The sequence below is a fragment of the Prionailurus bengalensis genome, chromosome A1 (genome assembly GCF_016509475.1).
Source record: "Prionailurus bengalensis isolate Pbe53 chromosome A1, Fcat_Pben_1.1_paternal_pri, whole genome shotgun sequence".
Lineage (NCBI taxonomy): Eukaryota > Metazoa > Chordata > Mammalia > Carnivora > Felidae > Prionailurus > Prionailurus bengalensis.
Genome location: NC_057343.1, coordinates 1,251,668 through 1,274,521, shown reverse-complemented (window position 1 = coordinate 1,274,521; position 22,854 = coordinate 1,251,668). Strand labels below are relative to the sequence as shown.

At 46.9% G+C, this 22,854-nt stretch overlaps 1 protein-coding gene and 1 long non-coding RNA gene across 4 annotated transcripts; one reads left to right on the top strand and one right to left on the bottom strand.

Annotated features, from left to right (window-relative positions):
• The first annotated feature begins 7,463 nt into the window (after positions 1-7,463).
• GJB6 (gap junction protein beta 6) lies at positions 7,464-17,463 on the top strand. 2 transcript variants are annotated; one of them, XM_043574708.1, is made up of 4 exons: positions 7,464-7,558; positions 10,211-10,378; positions 12,149-12,315; positions 15,935-17,463. In XM_043574708.1, exon 4 carries the CDS (start codon positions 15,950-15,952, stop codon positions 16,733-16,735), a length of 786 nt encoding a protein of 261 aa, XP_043430643.1. In that variant the 5' UTR covers positions 7,464-7,558; positions 10,211-10,378; positions 12,149-12,315; positions 15,935-15,949; the 3' UTR covers positions 16,736-17,463. The 2 variants fall into 2 exon arrangements, with proteins under 2 accessions (XP_043430643.1, XP_043430633.1); XM_043574698.1 differs by lacking the exon at positions 12,149-12,315.
• Positions 13,330-15,928, bottom strand: LOC122480393. 2 transcript variants are annotated; one of them, XR_006296568.1, is made up of 3 exons: positions 15,202-15,928; positions 14,538-14,606; positions 13,330-13,937 (listed from the first exon to the last, which is right to left on the bottom strand). It is a non-coding gene; the product is annotated as an uncharacterized LOC122480393 (long non-coding RNA). The 2 variants fall into 2 exon arrangements; XR_006296569.1 differs by having other exon boundaries at positions 14,538-15,928.
• Positions 17,464-22,854: the final 5,391 nt, after the last annotated feature.

The following is a 22,854-nucleotide window of genomic DNA, read 5'->3' as shown; positions in this document are numbered from 1 at the left end:
CCCAAGGTTGCCATGGCTGTGGGGCAGTCACATCCCACTGGCTCGTAATGGACGCGCGCTTCATTAAAGTCGCCACGTTTGGTTCACGTCAAGCGGCATCTTGCTCCTTCTTCCTCATTTCGTAGCTAGTCTAGTTCCTCTTCCTGACTGGCATCCCCCACATGCACTTGGGCCCTACCTGACCACGATGTGCCTGTATTCCCAACACCAGCAGTCCGCTGCCGCCGGGCCGGCCAATCCCCGCCCCCCACCTGCCATCGCACGAGCACATCACATTCATCCAGCTGCCACACACACATGCCTGCCCGCAGCCCATCCCCGGCGCTCCGTGCCCCCTGTCCAGGCCACGAAGCTCTGTCCAGAGCTTGGCACCCTCACTGAGCTCTCCCCTCGCTGATCCCCCGCAGAAGGGAATTTGGCCTTTGTATGCGGTGTATGTCTTAACGTTGTGAAATGATATTTCATGGGACATGATATTATATGTGATAATTATTATACATAGTTTTAATATATTCTTCTTTGGCCAGAACTTAGAGGGTTATAAGAAGTCACCCCAGGATGTGTACTTAAAGTCATGAAAATGTCACCCCCAAATTAGTACTGGCCTGCCACGGAAATATCCCAATCTAAGAAATCACTAATAAGTTGCTAACGAAAACCTGGAAATACTAAGGTTTGTGAAAAGCAAACAGAAAAAGAAGATAAAAGAAGCTGGATATGTGTATTAGAAGCAAAGTGTAACCCCACTAGGTATATTTCGAGATGACGTAAGAAGTGCAGACGTGTTTAAATAAGAACTATATTCTGCAGGAAGCTTAAAAAGCCGAGAGTCAAAGACCAAGAATCCAGCGTTTTTTTCGGAAATGATCCTGTCTCTAGACGGCAGGCCAGATACTGGGCTGAGGTCACTTGATGGACGGCTCGATGGAAAGAACCTTAAAGCATCCACCTGTTCTGCTCACAACTGTAGAGTACCATAAGGCATTGTGGGGGAGTGGACGGGTCTCCCAGGGGCACCTTCCCACCAAGTGCCCGTTAGGCCAGGTGCATCTCCATGAGACAACAGTGTCATTGGATTGGGGCCTGTGATCTCCTCTCTTCCAAGTCCCGTGACTTTACGTTGTTTCTGCAGAGCTAAGAGCCGGATGCTGCACTCTCCAGATTGACTTCACTGGAGACGCCTGTAACTTCTGGCTGCAAAACGACAGGCCCCTTTCCCTCTAACAGCACGTGTCGCATCTCCCTGTGAGATCATAACTGTTTCGAGGGTCAGCACCATGTCCCCACTCTTCCTGGAGACCTGCCACTCTGTCACGTACACAGACACGTCACCGGTTAGATCTTCAAACTACTCTTTCCTCGTATTTTCACCCACCAGACCCTTCTAATATTTTCAATTAATCCACCCAACAAAGACTCCTTGAACTTATTCATTCAACAAAAGCTTGCTGAGCCTCAAGAATACCTCAGGCGCAGCACTAGTGCTTGTACAGGAACACAAATTGATGAACAACACAGTCCAGACACCCTCCCTCAGGGAGCCCACAGTCAAGTAGAGGAGCAAAGTCAAGAAGCCCACAGGGCTCAAGTCAGGGAGCCCACAGTCAAGTAGAGGAACAAATAGGCAAACGAGATCACAGACACCGAGCTCTCCACTGAACGGAAGCAGGGCTCCCTGGAGAAATGCCTGATCCTAGGGATGGGGCATGGCACACACAATACGAGCCTCGAGCATCTTGCGGGGCTAGAAAGAAAGCATTTAAAAAAACCCACAATGATGGGTGTGTATCGAAAGGTAAAGAGGAACCAAGTGAAAGAACTCCCAACGGACAAAGATGAACTGATTTGAACAACAAAAGAAATAAGGTAGTATTTATGAATTATAATCCAAAGTATAAAATAAATATCCATGAGTCCGTGGCAATATAAACAAATGCGGGCCAAATGAGTAAATCGGGAGAAGGGACAAATGTCCCACACAGAAGAATAACAGATCATTATGTGGCTACTCCAGCCTCAAAGAGGTGGAGCGAAACTCCCCCACCCCTTACCTGTGAGCTGCAGTGACTTCCTTCCAAGAAGCACAGTATGGAAGCGGGGGTGGGAGGATGTAATCTTACGGTGGCAAAACCGGACAGACCCCACCCCGGCCAGATGAATAACCCTGGCATCCCAAGGGACAAGGGATGTTGATTATAACATGTGCCTTTGACACAACATAATGAAGATGGCAATTCTCTTCTGTGCTCTTCCTCCCCAAAACGCATAACCCCCATCTAATCAAAGAAAATAATCAGACAAACCTCAGCTGAGGGACCTTCTGTTAAATACCTGGCCAGCACTCTTCAAAATGATCAAGGTCATCAAAAACAAGGAAAGCCAGAGAAACTGTCCCAGCCGGGAGAAGCCTACGTGTACATGGTGCCTAATGGTGACACGCTATCTTAGACTCAAATCCTGGAATAGAAGAAGGACATTGGGTAAAAACTAAGGAAACCTGAGTAAAGTATGGGCTTTAGTGAGTAATAACACATTGCCATAGGTTCATTAATCGTAACAAATGTATCATACTCATGTAAGGCTTTACTGTTAGGAGAAACTCCATGCAGGGTATGTGGTAACTCTATTATCTTTGCAATTTTTCTGTAAGTCTAAAACTGTTTTACAAGAAAAGTTTATTATAAAAAAGAAAAAGTCCAAAACCACAGCTAGGGCTTTCAGTTCACGTACTCGAAGGGCCCCGTGGAGAACTAGAGGACAATCCCAGAGTAGTAACCAGTATCTCAGGACTTCCAACGCTGGCAGCCAGAAAGAGTAAGGACACGCAGCCACGCTTTTCGATGACAGCTTCACGGTGAGCCGGGCTCTGTGCCCCCTTCCCAATTTCACCGGCCATCGCCAGCATACCCTTCATCCTCCGACACAAGACCTTGCCTCATCACGGCAAAGTCTGTAGGGAACACAGATCTGCCAGAGTCGGGCAGGAGCCTACATTTTGCACATCGGAGGAACTCTGTGTTTGTTGAGATAGCGTTTGTAGATCACTTGGACACCTGAAAACGTCCATAACCGAACAGACAGTTCTCCAATGACATACGAATGGCCAACGAGCATATGAAAAGATGCTCAGTGTCATTAGACATCAGGGAAATGCAAAGCAAAACCACAACGAGATAATCCCTTAGTACCCACTAGGACGGCAGTAGCTTAAAAAAAGACAAAGGAAATAACAAGTGTTGATGAGGATGTGGGGAAAGCGAAACCCTCAGACACTGGAGGTAGGATTGCAAAGCGGGGCAGCTGCGATAGGAGATGGGTAGTTCCTCAATAAGTTAAACATAGAACGACCACATGACCCAGCGGCCCCTCTCCTCTTCTGGATTATACTCAAAACAATTGCAAACAAGTGTTAACACAAAAACTTGCACACGGATGTTCATAGCAGCATTGTTCACAATAACCAAAAGGTATAAACAACCAGAGTGCCCGTCAACTGATGAACTGGAAAGTGAAATGTGGTATATTCGTGCATTAAAAGGAATGAGGTACAAACGCGAGCTACCACACGGATGAACTTCGAAACCATCATGCTAAGTAAAAGAGGCCAGACACAAAAGGCCATATATGGCATGAGCCCTTTTGTATGCAATATCCTGAACAGGTAAATCCATAGAAACAAAGCAGGTTAGTAGTTAGTCAGGGGTTGGGAATCAGGGAGTGACTGTTCAGTGGCTACTATGTTTCCTTTTAGGTGAGGGAAACAATATAGAACTAAACAGTGGTGATGGTGGAAAAACATTGTGACTAAACATCTCTGTGCATTGTACAATTTAGAATGGTTAAAAGTGCAGCGCTCAGTAAGTTCTTTACAGATTTTGGATACTAACCCTTTATCTGATATGTCAAATATCTTCTCCCATTCCATGGGTTGCCTTTTAGTTTTGTTGATTGTTTCCTTCACTGTGCAGAAGTTTTTGTTTTTGTCTTTTTTATCTTGATGAGGCCCCAATAGTTCATCTTTGCTTTCATTTCCCTTGCCTCCAGAGATGTGTCAAGTAAGAAGTTGCTGAAGTTGCTGCCTAGGTCAAAGAGGTTGTTGCCTGTTTTCTCCTGTAGGATTTTGATGGTTTTCAGGATGAGCACTGGGTGTCGTATGTAAGAGATGAATCACTGGGTTCTACTCCCGAAGCCAAGACTACACTGTACGTTAACTCACTTGAATTAAAAAAAAAAAAAAAAGTGGGGCGCCTGGGTGGCTCAGCCAGTTAAATGTCTGGCTTCATCTCAGGTCATGATCTCACGGTTCCTGGGTTCCAGCCCCACATAGGGCTCTCCACTGTCAGCACAGAGCCCGTTTTGGATCCTCTGTCTGCCCCCCTCTCCCTGTCTCTCCCCCACTCACTCTGGCTCTCTCTCTTTCAAAACTAAATAAACGTTTAAAAATAAATAAATAAATAAAATAAAATGGTTAAAAGTTTATGTTCTGTGTATTTTACCATAATTCAAAATCACAAGTGCACCCCCTAATCCCATCACCTATTTCACCCGTCCTCTCACCTGCCTCCCTCCTGATAATCATCGGTGTGTTCTCTACAGTTAAGAGTCTTTTTCCTGGTTTGATGTATGGAATTGTTGAATCACTATATTGCACACCTGAAACTAATATAACACTGTATGTTAACTATACCAGAGCTAAAAATAAAATAAAATAAACAGAACACAGGAAAAAATAAAAACACTGATATCCTTTTAAAAAGCAAAAAGCAAAGAACATCCATAACTATCATGTTTCCAAGTATCACTCTCAGACTACCTAGACCAGGAACACTCAGGATAATTGATAAAAATGCAAGTTCCTAGGCTCACCCAAGACTCACGGAATTAGATTCCCAGAAACCTGTCCTATTATCCTTTCAACAGCATCTCAAATGACCTTTGCACACAGATTTGAAAAATCAAACTAGAAAACTCTTGATATGGGAACTGTTTCCTCTATGTCCTCAGCCTAATAAAGCCCTGCTCAATATAGGCTTTTTTGTGGACTGAATAGACAAATGTTAGTTTTTTGGGGTTTTTTGTTTTGTTTTGTGTTTTTTAAAGGGAGAACACGGTCGTCTCCCTTCCAGGCATCTGGGACTATGTCACCTACGAGGAAGAGTCCCTGCGCTGTACTTTGAGCTTACACTGTGAGTCTGCTCCACTGACCAACAGGGCAGGGCATGGGGGGTGGCCCTGATGGGAGTGGGGGCTGGAGTCCCCTTTGCTCTCCATGGAAAGGCAGGAGAGGTCACCCAGAGAATTTATAGATTTTCAAAAGAGTATTCCACCGTTACCCCTTCAACCCTTCTGGTGTTGCAAAGGAAGATCCACACTTCACCGATTTTGTGCGGATTAAAGTTATGGCCTCTGGAAATCATCATTAAGACACAGAGGGAAGATATCAATCAATCGTGTCACTGGTTACAACCAGGGCTACAAAAGTCTTGCTTTCAGAATTGCGTGATGCTGTTAAGTGGATAGTGGAGTTGTAATCAGCTCCCGAAGGTTTTTCCATGCGTGCCACACAGGTCACCAACACAGTCTACACTCTAGATGGTTCTCATTAGCATAAAATCCTTAACTTTCAGTTTTCAGGTGAACATCTCAACAAGCCCGTACATTTATACAGTCCATTTTAAATTTCTGCTGCCACAGGACCATATGGTAAGAAGTGAAAATTGGACGGGATTAAACATTAAGAGGCAAATGACAAAGTAAAAACCCATAGATACAGGAAAAGAGTACTTTTGCACAGTGTTGAGACTGTTCCCCTTCTGGGCACCTGAGCAAATGAAACACATTCTTTGTGGCTACTTTAGTTCCAAAGTTCTTTCCTGGAAAGGTCCTGGAATGATTTCCATTGGTCTAGAATCTACGTGCTCAAACACAGTGCTGTATGGAAGCAACTTTAAAGAGGGGGAAGGTGGACAGTCATACCTGAGGAGTAAAAGCCATTTCCAGGATTATCTGCCATGTTGCTTGGGCTTTGCCAATCAAGATGCAAATACTCATGGAACAGCATCTACCCTGTGCAAAGTATTTTACCTAGCGTGCTGGGAATGCAAAAACAAAAGCTTAAACTGACTACGATCCCCAAAGAGGTTTACAGTCTGCTTTTATCATTGAGTCATGTTACTATGCAAACAGATGGGTCCGGCTGGTGTATTTGTCTGGGGATAATGATGGAGAGACTAGAGGGCAGGAGAGGACCAGCCACACCTTTAAGGCTGAGGGAACATTCAAGGCACAGGATACATTAAAGACAGCAAGCCTGTCTAAAGAAAAAGCCTAAAACAGGTTTTTGTGTGCCTCCTTTCAAGCTTACTTTCAAGGCCATTCGAGGGCCCACCCCAAAGTATTTTTAACTTATCTGAGTCTGGGCAGTTTTCTGAGAATCTTGTTCTCCTGGAAATATTTCAGGGGAGGGAGGTAGATTTTCATCCTCTTGCTTCATTTTTCAGGACCTTAGAGAGACAGAAGAACCACCACTCATCGTGTTGCATGACACAATAGGACCCAGCGACTTGCGTCTGGTTTAGGTGGGGATGTTTAATTACCAACCGCGTGGAACACGCAAGTCCCACCTCTCCTGTCCGACTTAGGACAGGCTTGCACCTGTGCAGCCGGGTCCCCAAACAGCTTCCAACATTTGCATCCCACTGGCCCCTGCACCAACGCCTGCGCCTACCCCGGGCATCCCGAGCCCCGTCCGTGAAAGGAGGGCACCAGCAGGTCCTGACGTGGTGACCCGGCCAGCCCGGGAGGCCCACTGGGCTTCCCCCCCGAGGAGGTGTCAAAGGGCGGAGAGGACTAGTAAAAATAGCCCCTTCAGCTCCCCTAGGCGGTCGTTAATTAATAAAGAACAACAGTCACGGTTCTCCAGGCTGCTCTCCGGCGCGCGCACGGCCAGGCTCTTAGAAGGTGGCAGCGTCCAGAAAAAAAGAGGATGTGTCCTGGCAAAAAAAAACAAAAACAAAAACAAAAACAAAAACAAAAACAAAACCCTGTCCCCAACACCGATCCCCGCGAGTCCACCTCCTTCGGAAGCCCCCGAGGGCTGCGGACCCACTGGCCCAGGCCCTTTCCCTAGGGCGCGGGGCCGGTGGTCAGGAACCCCACCCCTTCAGGCCCAGGTCCGGCCGGGCCCCCAGCGCGCGGCGCCCCCCGAGGGAGGCGCCACCCGCTCCCCGCGTCCAACCCCGGCTCTCCGCGCCCCCGAGGGAGGGCCCGCCTTGCACCCCGCGCCCCGGGGCGGGCGCGCGTCGGCTCTCGGCGCGCTCGCCTCTCGCGGCCGGCGGGGGAGCGTCAGGGCAGAGGCGGGGTGGGGCGCGGTTAAAAGGCGCTGCAGGTGGGAGCCGGGCCTGCACGCGAGGCCGCTTCCGACACCGGCTCCGGAGCCGCGGCGCCCCGGCCCGACCTGCCGCCCGGCTGCCGCGGAGGACGCCGCCCCGCGCCGAGGCCCCCGCGCCCCCCGCGCCCCCCGCGCCCCCCGCGCCCCGGCCGCCGTCCAGCCGAGCAGGTGAGCGGGTGCCAGGCGCGCGGCCGCAGGCACGGCGGCCCCTGGGTGTTGGCTGCGGGCTGGGGGACCGGGGTGTGGGGGGTGGCGACGGGGGGCGCCCTCTCGGCCCTTGGCGCGCAGGCGTTGCCTCCGAGGGCCCCGCGCGGGTGAGGTCTGCAGCCCGTCGCCTCTGTCGCCCTTGTTGGCGACCGCTCCAAGGTGGGCCCTGTGGCCGCAGGGCACAGTCGCCCTCCCGGCGCCGGGGGGCGGCGGGGGTGGGGGTCGGCGCGTTGGGGTTGCCCGGGGCAACCTTATCGGCCGGGGATCCGCATCCTCCCGCGACCCCCGGGGCCACGGCCGGATGCCGCCCCGCAGCGCCTGGCGTCCTCCGCGCGCCCGGAGGAACGAGGATGGACGGGTCTGACTTTTACCCTGGATGGTCCCCCTTCGACTTGCACAACAGGTTTTATAAATACACCAATACCGTGTGCGTAAGCGGCCAAGGTGCGGACCTGGGCCCCTTTCCCCCACTTGCTTTGCCGCGTTTTGGATTTTCTTCGCTTTTACCGAACACCGATGAACCCTGCTTGGAACTTCCCTGCTTGGGGCAAAGGAAGGCGGGTTCAACCGGGCTAGTGGATAAGTCCCAGGTAGAAGTGACCCCTTTGGCTGCGTGATGCGCGCCCAAAGAACTTGGGAAACGCAGATGACAGGGGTGCAATTACTGGACAATTACTGGACAACAGTAATTAAGTGTCATTGGTGACACATCTCAGTTGAAAGGTGGAGGCACCAGAAGGGACTTCCTGTCTGGTGAAGGAGCAGTCCCAGGTGTCACCTGTATCCTGTGTTTGACGGGGGAGCGGGACTGACCTGAGGTGAGTGTGGCCCGAATGCAGTCAGGGACACCTGGCCCAGCAGCCACCTTGGCGTCGCCCAGCTGGAATCTCCCCGTCAGTTTAGGGCCTGATTGAACGTTGCCGTGCACCATTGTTCTTTCCCCTCAGTAGACATTATGCCACAGAAGTATTTTCTTGCTCCAGTTCTAGTCGAATCTAACCAGTGTTCTAGAAGAAAATGTCCTGCCCGGATGCAGTTCCTTAGAATTGCGAGATGCCGCTCAAACTGCTCCTGTGGAGAGCTTTGTCTGCGGCTTGGACCAGGCTGAGGCTTTGGGGGTGATGTCTGGATCCTGCCAAGGACCGGAGAAGGAAGTCACGAAGAGAAAACATCAACACTCCCTAGCCTGTGACGTAACTGGGGTGGGGGAGGGGAGGGGGTGCAGGGCTCCCCATCCCTGCCCCGCAGAGACCCAAACTGGGAAGATGCTGATCAGTCCCGCTGTTCCACTGGTGTTTTTATTTTAAAACAAACCCCGGTACAGGTAACAGCGAATGCATTTTCTTTTTCTTACTTTCCTGAATTACAACAGCTTTGAGAAAGAAAAGACCTGCGGAAGGTCTGACTAAGCACTTCAATGGGGTGAAAAGAAAATTCTTGCTTGCAAACCCTCACTGTGCATCTTTGATCCAATCTGAATATTCCAGGAACTATGAGTAGTCTGTAGACATTAGTTAAAATGTTAAACAGAATAAAATGGTGGGAAAATAATTTTCAACGCACGTGTCTTGGCTATGAGGACATAATCCTCCCGATGGCTACGTTAAGATATATTAAGATTGCTGTTTAACTTGCTTGAACTGTGAGAGTGTATGGGCCCACAGAGTGCCTTTTCCTTTTTTATTTTCATGGGCATTCAACTCAAGGTAGACTTAAATCTTTGGAAAGGGCACAGGTTTGCTTGAATGAACAGAGACTGCTTAATGGAAAATTTAACTCTTTGAATTCTTTTCTTTTTTAAAAAATATTTATTTTTGAGAGAGAGAGGGAGGGACAGAGCACAAGCAGGGGAGGGGCAGAGAGAATGGGAGACACAGAATCCAAAGCAAGCTCCAGGCTCTGAGATGTCAGCACAAAGCCCAACACAGGACTTGAAGTTGGGAACGGTGAGATCGTGACCTGGGCCGAAGTTGGACACTTAACCGACTGAGCCACCCAGGAGCCCCAACTCACTGAATTCTTAAATGGATTAAGAAATACGTGTAATTCTATGAATTGTCCATGCTTCTGTTTAGACTACGTGGATAGAAAAAGTTCTTTCATTTTTATTGAGTTAATTTTGAAGAAGTACATAAACCCTAAATCCATTTTAACACAACCTGTTACTCTGAAAGGACAGTTGATGACATTTTAAGTCATTACATTTAAAGGACAACCTAAGGTTGTCCCCAGGAAGACCTGGATATCTGTTGAGAGACAACAGATATAGATTCTTCTTGATTAAAGAGTTTGAGATTTTTTTAGACTGCCAATTTGAGGGAGAAAAGAGCATATCCAGTTTTTCAAATTCCCTTCCCCCTTTTTTAAGGAATGGGCTCGAGGTTTGGGATTGGGGATCACAATTATGATCTTTGATAGGGGAAAGAATCTACATTAAAGATTTTAGTTTTATTTTATTGGTATATAAAGTAAGAAGCATCAGGAAACTGGCGGCCTCTAGACTCCCTCATAACAGTTCTGGGGATAAAGAAAAACACCCACAAAGGTCATGCAATAGACACGTGGGGAGTAGTTCAATGAATATGGCCACATCTACTATTTTTCCCTCAACAGGTGACACCCTCACTGACCTCCAGAAACTGCGTAGAGATTTATATTCATGTCGTTACTGTGCCCCGTTGCCTTCTAAGCAATCAGATGGTGTAGAAGAAAGCCTGAACCCTTGAAGAGGGACCCTTGCCCTAATTCTCCTCCAGGACAATACCCTGTGACTCCTTGAAAGTAAGGCTCAGATGTGCTTGTTTCGCTCTGACATTGTCTTTCATCAATATAAATCTCTTCAACTACCTAAAGCTACTGTGGAAATCGGGAGGGATGTGCTCTGTTCTCAGGCCTATCAGATATTCAATGAATATCTTTGAAAGGGTTATCCAAATGGGAATAGAACTTTCTAGAAAGATGATTTCCACCTCTTGGAAATCTCATTGGTGTCTGCTAAGGGGTAACACTATAATTGTAAAGTTTTAGTTTTCGTTCTGTCATCAGTGAAACTTAAGATGGCATTTTTAAGCCAACTACTTGGGATGAAATTTTTTTAAGTTTTAAAACAATCAGAAAATCATATTGCTGAAGCAGAATGCCCATAGACTTAAATTATCTGAATTGTAAAAGGGAAGAACAATCTAACTTCAGAATACTGTGTGTATCATCAGAATGAGATCAATTGTTTACCTATTCTTAGAGCAAAGTATTCCAGCCTGGAGCTTTCGTATCAAGAATGCAATGTTTCACCACGATTAGATATACCAGAAAACCAGACAGTTTTACCTTTGTAACTTGAGGTGTAACCACATTCTTGTACGGAGACAAGACTACGGGAGCTAGGCATATGTATTATTTCCTTAAAAGAGAGCCAGAGAAGCTGGTTTGAAATAAACCTCTCTGGTTGGCAAAGAAAGAGTTAATATTCTACTTTTTGTTGAAGAGTCTCCTCCCGTTGGCTGCAGCCTGCCTAAAGCATGAAAGGAAAGAGGTATTTTGTTTACCCACACCAATTGCAAAGGGTTTCAATGGATGTGGTTGTTTTGGAAAGTAATTTTCACAGAGTGTTCGGCCATCAAATCTGCAACCACAGTGCTGATGGAAAACTACCCCAAGAGTTACATTTTTATAGGGCAGACACAGAGGGGGATCGGGCCGTGGGCAGTCTCTTCGCCCCAAGCCAGAAGTGGCTTTAACCCACTGAAAGGCCAGGTCAGGAGGAGCAAGTGGAACCAAATGTCCTCCTTTCAGCCTTGCTGAGTCTTCTGCCCTCTGTCCCTCCTTCCTCTCCTGGGCTCCTTGAGTGGGCAAAGTGTCCTGGGGGCAGCCAGGCGTTACCAGTGGCTGCGGCAAAGTGTCAGGAAGTTTGGGGCGGTCCCTTTCCCTGACTGGCTCCTCATAGTTGTGAGGCAGGCTGTCCTTAGGTTCTCAACACTCAGAGAGTGATATGCCGGACCCCTGCCCCCGGCTTCCTTGGTGAGGCCCTGAGGAAATGATGTGGACTGGACCAAAGAAAGTTCTCAGTGTAGGAAACATGGGCCAATTCACTCAATGGCTTTCCTGCTGCGCACTTAGGGCAAGGGAGCGATGGAGACTATGGACGGAGACTATGGAAAGCAGTGCTTGCTGTCGAGCCATTTCTACTGTGATCAGTGATAGGGCCTCTGTTGCTCCTGCAGGAAGATGCTACAGATCAGGTGGTTTGCCATTAGCCTGATCTTCTTGAGTGACCGGTAGGCAGGACACACCCGTATTTGGGTTTAATCACTCATTTTTCTTAGTGCCCTAGGCATCTCTTTTTCTCCCTTTAAAGGTACAGGTAAATCGCTGATTTTTAGTGGAAGTCAAAAGTATTGTAAAATAGATTATTCTCTGTTCAGCTTTGCTACTTTGATAGAGCTTCAGAATGTGTAATTTGGGCACCCAGAAAAGCCAAAAGAAATAAAACTGTTATCATAATTGTCTCTGTTGTTTTGTTTTGTTTTGTTTTGTTTTGTTTTGTTTTTTAAGAAGGAGAAGACCTAAGGTGCAGATGTCAAGGGTCCTGCTTCTAGAAAGCTGGGACCATATTCTTGTGGGGAAAGCCTCTTGACCCCTCCAATGACTTCAGCCTTTCCAGATTCCTTCGGACTGAGTTGTCCTTTGACACCTGATCGGTTTGCTTGCTAGAAGAGCAGGTAATAGGTGACCACAGGCGTGTCATTGTTCAAGAAGGCGGTTGATAAAGAACTCAGAGGGAAAACACAGCCTTCTTACCTTTGGAGGAGTTTAAATTCTCTGCACTTTGGAGGGTTTGGGAAAATGTGAACTTTTATTTGATAAATCAAAACTTGTTGAATGTGCACTGAATTAAACCAAATTGCAATGGGAGATGTTCATTGGTTAGAGAACGTCTTCATTTCATAAACAAACCAGAGTGACCCCCTAGGTGAACAGCTGCTGTAAAATATGTGTAAACATCAGGTTGTACGAGTCTCTACAGAGAATATGTGTAAACATATTCTGCTGTAAAATATGTGTAAACATCAGGTTGTCCTGAAATGCTTCCAGGATAGAAGAGCAACAATTAGGAAAATTTATTATAATGACTTTCAGTAGGGACTAAAACTTAATTTTACAGTTTGTATTACCCAAGGTGAGTTTTTAACATCGAAGATACATGTACTGGGGACATTGAAAATCTCTTTCTCAGAAAGTACACACTAGCTCCCCACCTCTCTTGTACTACGTTAGAAATAATTTTTAGGGGCATCTGGGTGGCTTAAGGGTCAACTTCAGCTCAGGTCATGATCTCATGGTTTGTGAGTTCGAGCCCCGAGTCTGGCTGTGTGCAGATAGCTCGGAGCCCGGAGCCTGCTTCGGACTCTGTCTCTCCCTCTCTTTCTCTGCCCTTCCCCCCCCCTTCTCTCTCTCTCAAAAATAAGTAAACATTAAAAAAGAAATAATTTTTAAAATAATTTCTCTTTGATAAAGAAGGGAGAGTAAAATAAGAGTTTCTGCCTTTTATCTGCTTTCAGTTCAGTTCAAATTATACCATCTGCTCCAAGCACTGGGCCCACCCCTTTCTTTTCTTTTGACCCAAGTTTATCATATTTTTCTTTCTTTTTCATGTTTTTTTAAATTTTATTTTATTTTATTTTATCTTATTTTATTTATTTATTTATTTATTTATTTATTTATTTATTTATTTATTTTGCCTCATTCAGTAATTAAACTTTTTGACACTGTTGTTACAAGCCTGGGCCCCTCCATTGTGTGGGGGGGTTGGGGTTGTCTTCCATCAGCTTGTCAGTTGAAGATCTGAGCTCCTCAGAGCTGCTGGCAGTGTCCACCCCCCCCCCCCCAGAATTGTCTGACACACTTTCGAGCCCTTGCCCCCCCAGCTCAGCCTTCCAAGTCCTCAGCTATGGAATTCTACCTCCCTTTTCATTTTCATTGAAAAATGAATATGCTTCTCAAAGTCTAGGCTAAGTTAAAACCACGATTTGAGTTTTCCTATCTGGGCCACAATGGAAGCTCTAGTTTGGATTCAAGACTTCAAATGTTCTTGCATTCCGTGTTAGAACTTTCAAAAGCCTCCCATGTCATTTGAACAACTACAGACATTTTGAGGTTCTTTACTGCTTTCTGGCCAGTGGAGTTGGAATGGGCCAATACGCACTGAATCCTCCAGAATGATTTTTCAGCTTTCTTATTCCCAGCTCCACCTCCTTCGCCTTGGCGCCTGCCTGCAGGGTCTGGGAGTCCTGAGTAGTCTGAGGGTGCTGGCTTGTTAAGTGCTGGTTTTTAACTCCTTCTTCTGGATTATTCGAGGAAAGAATAAGCATCTTGTGAGATTCTGTGATCATTTTAATTATCCTGCCTTCCGGTGACTTGTCAATCAAGTGCAAGTGCAGGTGCTGAAGGGCCGCCTCATGGTCTCCTCCCTATTGTTTTCTCTGAGATGCTCTGTGCTCCCAGCTTACCTAGTTGTGATCTAACGCCTTAAACTTCGTGGGATAGGAACGCATCTCTGTCTGGAAGCTCTTCCCAGCGCCTCTAGCCCTGACGCCCCGACATCCCCCACCTGCTCTGCATCTCTGTTCAGAGCCTACTCAGCCCTGGGAACTGGACTATGTCTTGAGATGCAAAGGTGAAATGGCTGACATCTATATACAATAGACACTCAATGAATGCTTATGGTAGGCCTGGGGATCGTTATTTACTTGGCTTTGGCGATGTGGTGCGAGGAGGGGTTTTCCTATAATTGGGCTCTGTATGCTTCAGCAAGAGAAGGCGGGGGAGAAACTCACGGTACAGAAACTTCTAGCTATGCCCCTGCTTGCCCTCCACTCCCCTCCGCCTCCACAGCATGTGCCCCCTATTTCCCCTGCCCAGTTCAGACAGGAGGAATACATACACGTGTGCAAGGTGTGTGGTGGCATCATTTCCTTGGGCCTTGTGTCCTTCTGAGGAAAAAAGGTAGTGTCTAAAAGCCAAACCAAGGGCAAAGACAAATCTCCCAGAAAGCCAGCTAAAATGGAGGTCTGCCTTTTATACTACAGAGCTGGCTGGCTTCATTAGTGTCAACGAAGGGTCTTGCTTCTGGGGCACACGTCAGTGCCTAGCCCTCCTGGGGACGCTGAGGCTGCCTCCCGCTACCTAGCTGCTTCGAAGAGCAGCACACATGACTCAGGGGAGGCAGAGCTGTGGGCCAGAGGAGGGGCCCAGGAGGCCGGGGGGGTCAGCCTGAGGAGAGGCCTGACCCCAGCCCGCAGTCAGATACAGGAAGGTCTCCCTAAGACCAATGACAAAAGGACTTTGGTGTCACCCTCAGCCCCTAAAAAGGTTTGACAAGCTGTGTGAGTCTGTTTCTCTGAAAACAGGGACTTCACTTTCAAAAGATTGCCAGAGTGGTGGTGTTTCGTTTAAGGCAAACGCTGATTCATTCTCTCGTCTTCTGCAGCAATGTAGGGTCGGAGGGCATATCCGTGTGAACTGTAGCAGAAGTTCCTGTGGAGGTCAAGGGCGTTTTCCCTCAGCACGCTCAGTCAGTGCTCAGTCAGCAGGGAGGGTAGCCCTACCTGGCAGCAGCCACCGGTTCCCTTCACCCATGGCTCCTGGGGCTTGAGCTGTCGGGGAGGGAGCGCTGTCACCAGTCCTGGTTACCATGGAAACAAGTGAGCGCTTTTCGTAAAAGCTCATGATACTCTTGGAAGAGGACCTTCCAGTGGCGTGGGACGTCAGGGCCCCTAAGAACACAAGATTTCAGCAAACGATGTTATTCAAACTAGAGACGGCCATAAATACATTGTATAAAGTAAGCCAACAAGTACTGGGGGGCCCTTCCCCCTTCCGAGTCTGCCGGGTACGCCACTGTAGGTCATTCCCATGATTAATTTTTTTTCTCTTCAATAAGCCACTTAGTAAGATCCACTGTTGAACTTCCGTGATCCCCTGGGCAAAACGAAAACTGATACAATACTTAAACTCATGGTGGATAAGAGAAAACTTGGAAATGTATTTGTTTACCTGAGTTCCTGGGTTAACGTCCAACAGCAACCTAATATATAATCAGAATTCAGTGGAATCTGGATGATCTGAAACCCGTAACAGTTATTTCTGATTCAAAATGTTAGGATGCTTTTCGAGCGGGCATTCCTTATCAGAAAACCTACTAACTTAGGGGGTTGAAGTTATAAAATATCACAGCATCCTCTTAGGGAAATTTGCTTCCGTCTGTAATATAACCGTACTATTTCATAAAACTCGAAGGAGCTTTCCGTTAGTTAACCTTTGCTAATGTTTTCTGTTTAGGAATAAGCCAACACAATGGACTGGGGTACCCTGCACACGTTCATCGGGGGTGTAAACAAACACTCCACCAGCATCGGGAAGGTGTGGATCACCGTCATCTTCATTTTTCGCGTCATGATCCTCGTGGTCGCCGCTCAAGAGGTGTGGGGTGACGAGCAGGAAGATTTTGTCTGCAACACGCTGCAGCCAGGGTGCAAAAATGTGTGCTATGACCACTTTTTCCCTGTGTCCCACATCCGGCTGTGGGCCCTGCAGCTCATCTTCGTGTCCACCCCGGCCCTGCTGGTAGCGATGCACGTGGCCTACTACAGGCACGAGGCCGCCCGCAAATTCAGGCGAGGAGACAAGCGAAATGAATTCAAAGACCTCGAAGACATTAAAAAGCAGAAGGTCCGGATAGAGGGGTCCCTGTGGTGGACGTACACCGGCAGCATCTTCTTCCGCATCATCTTCGAAGCATCCTTTATGTACGTCTTTTACTTCCTTTACAACGGGTACCACCTGCCCTGGGTGTTGAAATGTGGGATTGACCCTTGCCCCAACCTTGTCGACTGCTTTATCTCGAGACCTACTGAGAAAACCGTGTTCACCATTTTTATGATTTCCGCATCTGTGATTTGCATGCTGCTTAACGTGGCCGAGCTGTGTTACCTGCTCCTGAAAGTGTGTTTTAGGAGATCAAAAAGGGCACAGACACAGAGAAATCACCCCAATCATGCCCTAAAAGAGAGTAAGCAAAACGAAATGAACGAGCTGATTTCAGATAGTGGTCAGAATGCGATCACAGGCTTTCCAAGCTAAACATTTCGAAGCACGGTGTAGCCGACTCATAACAAAAGTGGTGTCTTCTCCTGAAGGCAATGCCCACCTAAAAATCCCCTCTATAGACTGAAGACTTTGTCTTTATAAATGGCTTTCATAATCCGTAGACACTTGCGTTAACTTTTTCTAGAATAATTGGTGCAGTAATACGCAACGTAGTCGAGTATGTGGCCCGTCTCTGAAAACTACGACACGATTGCCACTGTGCCTTGAAGTAACCTTAACACGCTAAATGGACTGTCTTAGTAGGTGTTTCCCGAAAATTGTGTAACTGTTGTTGGTAAAGAACATTTATCTAGAAATTGATACTTTGATTAGTAAAAGGTATTTTTATAGGATTGGAGGTTTTAGTTCTGACTTTGAATTCATATAAAGTATTTTTATAATGACTGGTCTCTCTTACCTGGAAAAACAAACGATGCCAGCGTTAGGACGGTGGTGCCACACGTGTCTAAATTCCGAACTTGTGGAGAGTCTGCCTTGTTGTAAGTAGCGTGTTGTGTGGTCTGCTGACAAATTTACGAGCTGTCGTGATACTCTTAAGGTGGACATCGGTCATCGCACAACACGTTTTTGTCGCTTTCCGAATGTAGACAGAGCCGTACGGGGAAGCGGGGCGCTTCTGGAACCCGGCCGATGTGCGGCCGTGGCGAACGGCCGAAAGCAGAGCGCTCGCCTCAATAAAGATCAGCCCGTGGCTTACCCTTCGCTCGCGTGACGGGTTTCTGTTCGTCCCGCGTCCGCGCAGCCAGCTCGCGCGAGGACGCGTCGGTTGGGTGGCTTTGCCGCGTCGGCCCGGTTGCGCGCGTGGGGGCGCCCGAGAGGTGGAGGCGGAGTCTCGCGGCCTCTGCGGCCCACCTGGCCTCGGCGGCCCGGGAGAGGATCCGGCCGCGTCAGGACGCGCGAAACGCCCCCCCCGCCCCCCCCCCCCCCCCCCCCCCCCCGGGTCGGCGCAGCCCGGGCAGAGCCGAGGTTGAGGACGCGGGCAGCGGCTGTGAGACGAGGCTCGCCTCAGAGGACTCGCTCGTCCCCGGCGCCCTCGTGCGTGTGACGCACGGAGATAAGCGCCCGCGGGCCACGACGCCTTTCTCGTCAGGGATCCCCAGACCGGACGCGGATGCCGGTAGCGTGGGTGCTGGCGAGTCCGCCGGTCACGGTCCGGCCACTCGAGCGCGGAAACGCATACACGCACGTGCGGCCTCCGTGGGAAGGGCCGGGAGCAGCACGGCTCGTTCCGCGCGAGGAAACCTGGCGGGCAAGAAGCGTGCACAAGGGCTCGCCGCGGCGCCGCGGCTCTAAGACCTCCCTCCAGAAAAACGGAATATTCTCATTTTCTTCGGAGTCCAGAGCAAACCCCACACGTACCATTTCATCCACAACTATCTCGGTATGAATCTATAAAGACCAGGACTACCTTGCAAAACAAAACTACGACTCTACCGTCAAATTAAAAAACCCGGGGAGCACGCATTACTCCCGACGCCCCGTAATAGTCTTCCTTTGCAAATAGCTGTTCAAATGAGTACCAGATGAAGGGCGAGGGGGAAATGCCAGGGGTAGACAAAACCACCCGGGTAACTAACAACCCCAGTCTGCATCGGAGAGGAACCTCCTTCCTGCCAGGATCTTGGAACTCCTGGTGCCTCGCCCGGCCGGACCCCTGGTCAGCCCCTCCTTTCTTACTTCCCATCTCTTTCTCTTCTCCGGTCGGTTTCTGCTCTTTAGCCCCCCCAACACTCCTTGCCTCTGGAGCCGTCCCCCCACGCCATCCCATCAAGGCCAGGAGTAGTGGCCACGCCCTCTGACCCCGCTCCCTTCTCAGCACCTTCATCTGGGCCCACCTGGCCGCTGAACCCAAGCCTCTGTCAGCGCCAGTGACTCGCTGAACACCGAAGCTGGTGGCTCCTCACCGGTTTTCATCTTCGTAAAGCTCTTTCCGGGACCTTTTTTGTTTTTGGGTTCCAAGACCCTGCCCGGCCTAACCTTGGGTCCCCACCTCGAATGGCTCCTCGGTCTCCTGCACTGGCTCCTCTCCCTCTCCCACCCCGGGAGAGAGGACCTTTCCTTTTCTCTCCCTGTGCTCCTCTTTGGCAATCTCCCGTCTGCACGATTACCCTGAGATACTGTCACACTTTACAGACAGGTTAAATAACTTGCCCCAGACTTGCCTCATATGTAGCAGAGCCAAGGTTCAAACCAGGCCCGACTCTCTCCGAAGGCAGTGGCTTCACGACCATGTTGTGCCGGCAACCACAGCTCCGTGCTGGGTGACTGCGTATAACGTATGATGCGGAGAAACCCCCTGCACCTGTCACCCAGCTCCAGCCGATGATCTGGTCGTGCTTTTTCGCTTTCCCAGGAGACTCTCACCTGCTTGTCCCTCACTCTGGATTCCTCTGAAGCAAGTCCCAGACACATCGTTTTGTTGGTAGATATTTCAGTACGAGTCTTGTAAGAGTAGACTAATCTCTTAAAACTAAAACACAATGCCACCATCACGTTACAAAATCCAGTCGTGGTTCATAATTCCCCAACTGTCCTGTAAATGTTCCTCTTTTTTTTCTCATTATTTTAAGATAATTGTAGAATCACATGTAGGTGTAAGAAGTAATACAGAGGCCCATGTGCCCCTTGAACTTTCTCTCGACGGCAATATCCTGTGAAACTATAGTACAAGATCTCAGTCACCGTATTGCCATTGATCCAGTCAAGACGTAGAACGTTGCCATCACCACAAAGATCTCCCATGTGGCCCTTTTATAACTACGCCCAATTCTCTCCCATCCCATCTCCACTCATCACATCCCTTTTTGATTCCTGGAAACCACTGATCTGCTCGTCATTTCTATAGTTTTGTCACCTCAAGAACATTATTATAAAAGAAATGATACACTGTGCAACCTTGGGAGATTGGATTTTCGTTCCCCCGGCATACTTCTCTGAAGATTCATCCAGGTCATGGTGTGCACTAACAGTCTAATCCTTTTTGGTGCTAAGTAATGTTCCATGGTATGAATGTGCAGAGTTTAACCATTCACTCATCAAAGGACATCTGGGCTGTTTCTAGTCTGTGGCCTATGTGAAAAATACGAACGGGTTTTTCAGTGAACACATTTTCATTTCTCATGATAAACATTCAGAAGTTCAATTGCTTGGCATACGGTGGTTGTACATTTCATTTTTTAAGAAACTGCCAAACTGTTTTCCGGAGAAGCTGCACCATTTTACATTCTCACCAGCAGCGTATGGGTGATCCGCTTCTTCCTCACCCTTGCCAACATTTGGTGGTGTCACTATTTTTTATTTTAGCCATTCTGATTGATGTGCTTAATTTGCATTTCCATAATGTCTAATGAAGTTAAACATGTTTTCATATGATTATTTGCTATTTTTATATTCTTTTCATTGTCTAATTAGACTGGGTTTTTTTCTACTGTTGAACTTTGATAATTCTTTACATAGTCTAAATACTAGTCCTTGGACAGAAAGTAGTTAGCAAATTTTTTCCTACTTTAGCTTTTCTTTTCATCTTCTTAACGAGGTCTTTTCCAGACCAAAAGTTTTACATTTTATTTGTTTTTTTAATTTTTATTTATTTTTTTTAATTTTTTTTAACATTTATTTATTTTTGAGACAGAGAGAGACAGAGCATGAACAGGGGAGGGGCAGAGAGAGAGGGAGACGCAGAATCCAAAGCAGGCTCCAGGCTCTGAGCTGTCAGCACAGAGCCCGATGCGGGGCTTGAACTCACAGAGCACGAGATCACGACCTGAACCAAAGTCGGACACTCAACCGACTGAGCCACCCAGGCGCCCCTTTTTTTATTTTTTTAATGTTTATTTATTTTTGAGAGACGGAGACAGAATGTGAGTGGGGGAGGGGCAGAGAGAGAGGGAGACACAGAATCCGAAGCAGGCTCCAGGCTCCGAGCTGTCAGCACAGAGCCTGACATGGGACTCGAACCCACAAACCGTGAGATCATGACCTGAGCCGAAGTCGGATGCTCAACTGACTGAGCCACCCAGGCACCCCAAAAGTTTTACATTTTAATGGAGTCCAATTTATCGAGTTTTTTTTCTTAGATGGATTGTGATTTTAGTGTCAAGTCTAAGAAGTCTTTGCCTAATTCAAGATCCCAAAGATTTTCTTTCTTTCTTCTTTTTTTTTTTTTTAATAAAAGCTGTATAGTTTTAGGTTTTACATTCAAGTTTGTGGTCCATTTTGTGTTGAATTTTTTATAAGGTCTGAGATTTAAGTTGAGGTTCTTTTTTTGCATGCAGATGTTCTGTGGCTCCAGCACCCTTTTTTTTTTCATTTAAATTTTTTTAACATTTATTTATTTCTGAGAGACAGAGAGAGACAGAGAATGAGGAGGGGAGGGACAGAGAGCGAGGGAGACACAGAATCTGAAGCAGACTCCAGGCTCTAAGCTGTCAGCACAGAGCCCAATGCGAAGCTCAAACTTACGAACCATGAGATCATGACTTGAGCCGAAGTAAGTTGCTTAACTGACTGAGCCACTCAGGTGCCCCGCTCCAGCACCCTTTGATGAACATGCTATCTTTCCTCCACTGAGTTGTTTTTGCACTTCTGTCAAAAATCAATTGTTTATATTTGTGTGGAGCTATTTCTGGATTCTCTGCTCTGTTCCATTGATCTGCATGTCTATTCCTCCACCAGTACCAAATAGTCTTGATTATTGTACTGTATAAATCACCCTCGAAACCTGCTAGAGTGATTCCTCTCTCTTTATTCTTCCTTTTCAAATTATCTTAGCTCTTCTAATTCATCAGCCTTCGCATATACATTTTAGAATCATTTTGTCTGTGTCTAAAAAGTCTTGGGGAGGGGGGTTGGTAGAAACGGCATTAAATCTGGATATAGGTTTGAGGAAAATCGACATCTTCAAATATTCCTATCCATACACACAGTATGTTCCTCTACATATATCTTCTTTTATTTCTTTAATCAGCAGTGTATAGTTGTCAGCACACAAGTCATATAAATGTTTTGTTAGATTTATTTTAAGTATTCCATTTTCTTTTATTATAAATACTTTTTTATTTTAACTTCAGAGTCCATATGTTCATTGCTAGTATAAAGAAATAAATGGTTTGGGTATGGGGATTTTGTTCTGTTTCTGTATTGTGTGATCTTGCATTTATTAGTTCTAGGAGATTTTTGAAGATGCCTTGGGATTTTCTGCATAGACAACCATATCATCTGCAAGTCGGGACAGTTTTATTTCTTCCTTTCTGTTCTAAATGTCTTTTATTTCATTTTCTTGCCATATTGCACTCTCTTCTTTTCCCCTTTGTCAGTCTTGCTAGAATTTTTCTCAATTTTATTGATCTTTTCAAAGAACCAGCTCTTTGTTTCATTAATTTCTTCTTCTGTTCTCAATTTAATTGATTCCTGATCTTACCTTTATTAGTTCTGTCTTTCTGTTTGTTTTGAGTTTATTTTGCACTTTTTTTTTTTCTATATTCCTGATGGGGAAGCTTAGATTATTGACTTGAGTCTCTTTCTCTTTTCATTCAGTGCTATACTATTCCTTATCATAATTCCTTTAACTGTGTCCCACAAATTTGATATGTTGTAATTTTTTGAGAGAGGAATCAAGAGAGAGAGGGAGTGTGCACCTGAGTGGGAGAGGGGCAGAGAGAGAAGGAGAGAGAGAATCCCAAGCAGGCTCCATGCTCAGTGTGGAGCCCAGAATGGGGCTCAGTCTCACAACTGTGAGGTCATGACCTGAGCCAAAATCAAGAATCAGATACTTAACCAACTAAGCCACCCAGGTACCCCAATATGTATTTTTAATGACATTGTCTTTTTATTGAGTTTTGAGTATTCTTTTTTTTTTTTTGAAGATGCAATTTTTCTCTCTCTCTCTCTTTTTTTTTTTAATTCCAGTATAATTAACATACAGTGTACAATAGTTTCAGGTATACTGCAAACTGGTACAAACACTGTGGAAACAGTATGGATGTTCCTCAAAAAAAATTAAAAATAGAATCATGATCCACTAATACCACTCTGGGGATTTACCCAAGCAATATGAAAACACTAATTGGAAAAGATATATGCACGTCTATCTC

Bases quoted from the DNA above. Each gene is read 5' to 3' on its own strand.
- GJB6 (XM_043574698.1), top strand. From the start codon at position 15,950: ATGGACTGGGGTACCCTGCACACGTTCATCGGGGGTGTAAACAAACAC.